At 35.6% G+C, this 2,815-nt stretch overlaps 1 protein-coding gene across 1 annotated transcript in view; it reads right to left on the reverse strand.

Annotated features, from left to right (window-relative positions):
* LOC107712054 (complement C3-like) overlaps window positions 1-2,815 on the reverse strand; it is a gene marked incomplete at its 5' end in the record, with an annotated part of 23,150 nt that overhangs the window by 4,002 nt on the left and 16,333 nt on the right. The window contains 2 exons of the mRNA XM_016517180.1: window positions 385-468; window positions 554-634. Of these exons, the coding sequence (XP_016372666.1) occupies window positions 385-468; window positions 554-634 (165 nt within the window). The remainder of the gene's footprint in view (window positions 1-384; window positions 469-553; window positions 635-2,815) is intronic.

The following is a 2,815-nucleotide window of genomic DNA, read 5'->3' on the forward strand; positions in this document are numbered from 1 at the left end:
GCTGCATATTATAACCAATCACATACGATTCTGTTGAGCTTATGAATGCATTGGCCAATCAGAGGCGTTCAGATGAGTCATCGCTGAAACAACTGAATTCTGCTCTCACGTAAATTCTCTCATCATAAGCAAGAAAGTGCAGATGTATGTACAGTTGAGGTCAAAAGTTTACATACACCTTGCAGAACCTGCAAAATGTTAATTATTTTACCAAAATACGAGGGATCATACAAAATGCATGATATTTTTTATTTAGTACTGACCTGAATAAGATATTTCACATAAAAGACGTTTACATATATATTCCACAAAATAAAATAATAGTAAAAATAATAAGTGCCCGCTGTATACTTAAGATGGACACAAATTAATAATAAACTGTACCTTCTTTCAGCACCAGCTCCAACTTCATGTCATAGATGTCAGAGTCCTGTTTCAGATCCATTCCCACCACTGTGACTTTATAAACTGTCAAACAGTCGTGTTATATTGGTGTTATATCAGAGCTGTGAGACTGGATCTCAATGGCTGAGGAAGGAGAACGTGTGTTTACCATAATCCATGCCAGCTTCACAGGCTTTATTCAAACGCTCCTCATCTCTGACCCGATACTTCCTCTGGTAACTGCAGTTTTCTGTTATGAGATGTTGATTTTTAAATATATATATATGTATACACACATTCATAACAAACCAACAAAATATTTTCCTCCATTCATAAAAAGTAAAAAAAAAAAAAAAATTAATAAAATGAAGTAGAACATCATTTAAACTATTTAAATGAAGATTATTGGGCTCTTATGACAAGTTGCGAACGGCTTTGGATAAAAATGTCTGGCGAATGAGTGTAATTGTAATACCTTCTGCACACAGGCACAGGTCTCCTTTACACAGTCTGTATATCGCACCATCTTTCCTTTCAGGGTGGTAGAACTTTGTACAGCGTGCAACTGAAAAACACACATGCGTTTAATTAAAGACGACTACAACACCCTTCTAGCACTGCGAAACCTTGCCAGAAAATCCCGAATGCAGCAGCATGTCATACACACCTTCAGCCTTAAACCAGAGCATTTGACCAACCAACGTTCTGCACTTTAAAAACAATGTGCTCCCGTGCTGTAGAAATCTGCTATAGCAGAGCAACTTGTATTGATTTATTCCTTGCCTTCCTATACTGTTAAAAATCGCTGTAATAAAACGGCCAAATTTTGACAGCAACATGCTGTTTTCCATTAAAGCAGTGCATTCTGGTTAATATTTGTCATTTTTCGAGAAAGCAGCCTGCTGCTATATATCGTGAATTAACAACGTTCAGAGTCGACACTCAGAGGCTGTGTTTCAAATCACACCCTACACCCTCATTCACTATTCCCTACATGAGTTTACTAATACAGTCCACCTGACAGAGAGAATGAACACTAATGAGTGAATTCAGACAGTGATGAACAGCTGCTGTTTACGAGCAGAATCACTGAAGAAAAGAGAAACAAGACAAACACAAGAACTACAACTGACTTCAGCCACAGCCTTAGATGAAATCAACTGAAGATTTAAACAACTCAACAAACAGCTTTACCAGCTTCATGCATTACTAACCAGACTGACTTTATTTCTGTCAGACATCTAAGTTCTTATTGAGAATGAACAGAGGTTTAGATGGTGATGTTTTATTTTTGTTTGACGTTACCACTGTGGAGATCAGTGTTTGCTTTATTTGGGCTCTTGACCCTTGACTTTTGATGGTTAGTTTTTGTTTAATTGCTGTAACTGTGTCTTTAAAATGCGTTTGTTATAACAAAACTGACATGGTTGGTCAGGTGATGTCAACTGTTTCTAATAGTGTTAAACTGCTAGAGTATTGCTGGGCTCATTCAGAAAATAATTCCATGAGTGTTTTAATTTTTAGGATTTTCCAAGTGATTTACAGCATGAGATTGACAAGAAAAAAAGGACTTAATAACAGTTTGAGTTTAAAAAAAATTTAACTACCACGTCAGTAACACTCAAAGAGAGACAAGTATCAGCATATGAATCTCAAAAATGGTGATAAAAAAAAGCTTCATGCTGCAATGCATGCTGGGCACCAGCACAGCACAAAACTCACCCTTTACTCCCAGCATGCATTGCGGCATGAAGAAATTATGCAGCTGAATTGTCCACTTATTTTCTTGAATTCTTATGTGCTTTTATTTTTGTTTTTGTGTTGTTTTAGTAGCATGTTTTGTGATGTTCAGAGTTGATCTATTTATTTAGTTGATTGTCACCGTTGATGTGATTCATATGCTGATTCTTGATGTGTCTGTCTAAATTACAACAAGGCTTTTTTTTTTTTTGTGTTGTGTTTTAATGGTCTTTCATAATTGATTGCTCAGTGCTTGTTCTTTTGCTCTAAGTTTTTGTGTTGTTTTAGTAGCATGTTTTGTGATGTTCAGAGTTGATCTATTTATTTAGTTGATTGCCACCGTTGATGTGATTCATATGCTGATTCTTGATGTGTCTGTCTAAATTACAACAAGGCTTTTTTTTTTTTTGTGTTGTGTTTTAATGGTCTTTCATAATTGATTGCTCAGTGCTTGTTCTTTTGCTCTAATATCAATATTCAGAAAAAAATCGACCCAGGATAAAACTGTGTAATTAGAATAAGAGAATGACTATTATTATCAATCTGTAAACAATGAAACCAGACTTTCTTTTCTTTGAGTGTTTTATGCCGTATCGAACATGCTTCAAAAACACATTGCTGTAACAGCCAAAGTAAAGTTAATGTTAAAAAGTCAAGGTTCAAGAGCCCAACTAAAGCAAACACTGATCTC

The sequence above is a fragment of the Sinocyclocheilus rhinocerous genome, unplaced genomic scaffold, assembly GCF_001515625.1.
Source record: "Sinocyclocheilus rhinocerous isolate Xijiao unplaced genomic scaffold, SAMN03320098_v1.1 scaffold3676, whole genome shotgun sequence".
Taxonomy (NCBI): domain Eukaryota; kingdom Metazoa; phylum Chordata; class Actinopteri; order Cypriniformes; family Cyprinidae; genus Sinocyclocheilus; species Sinocyclocheilus rhinocerous.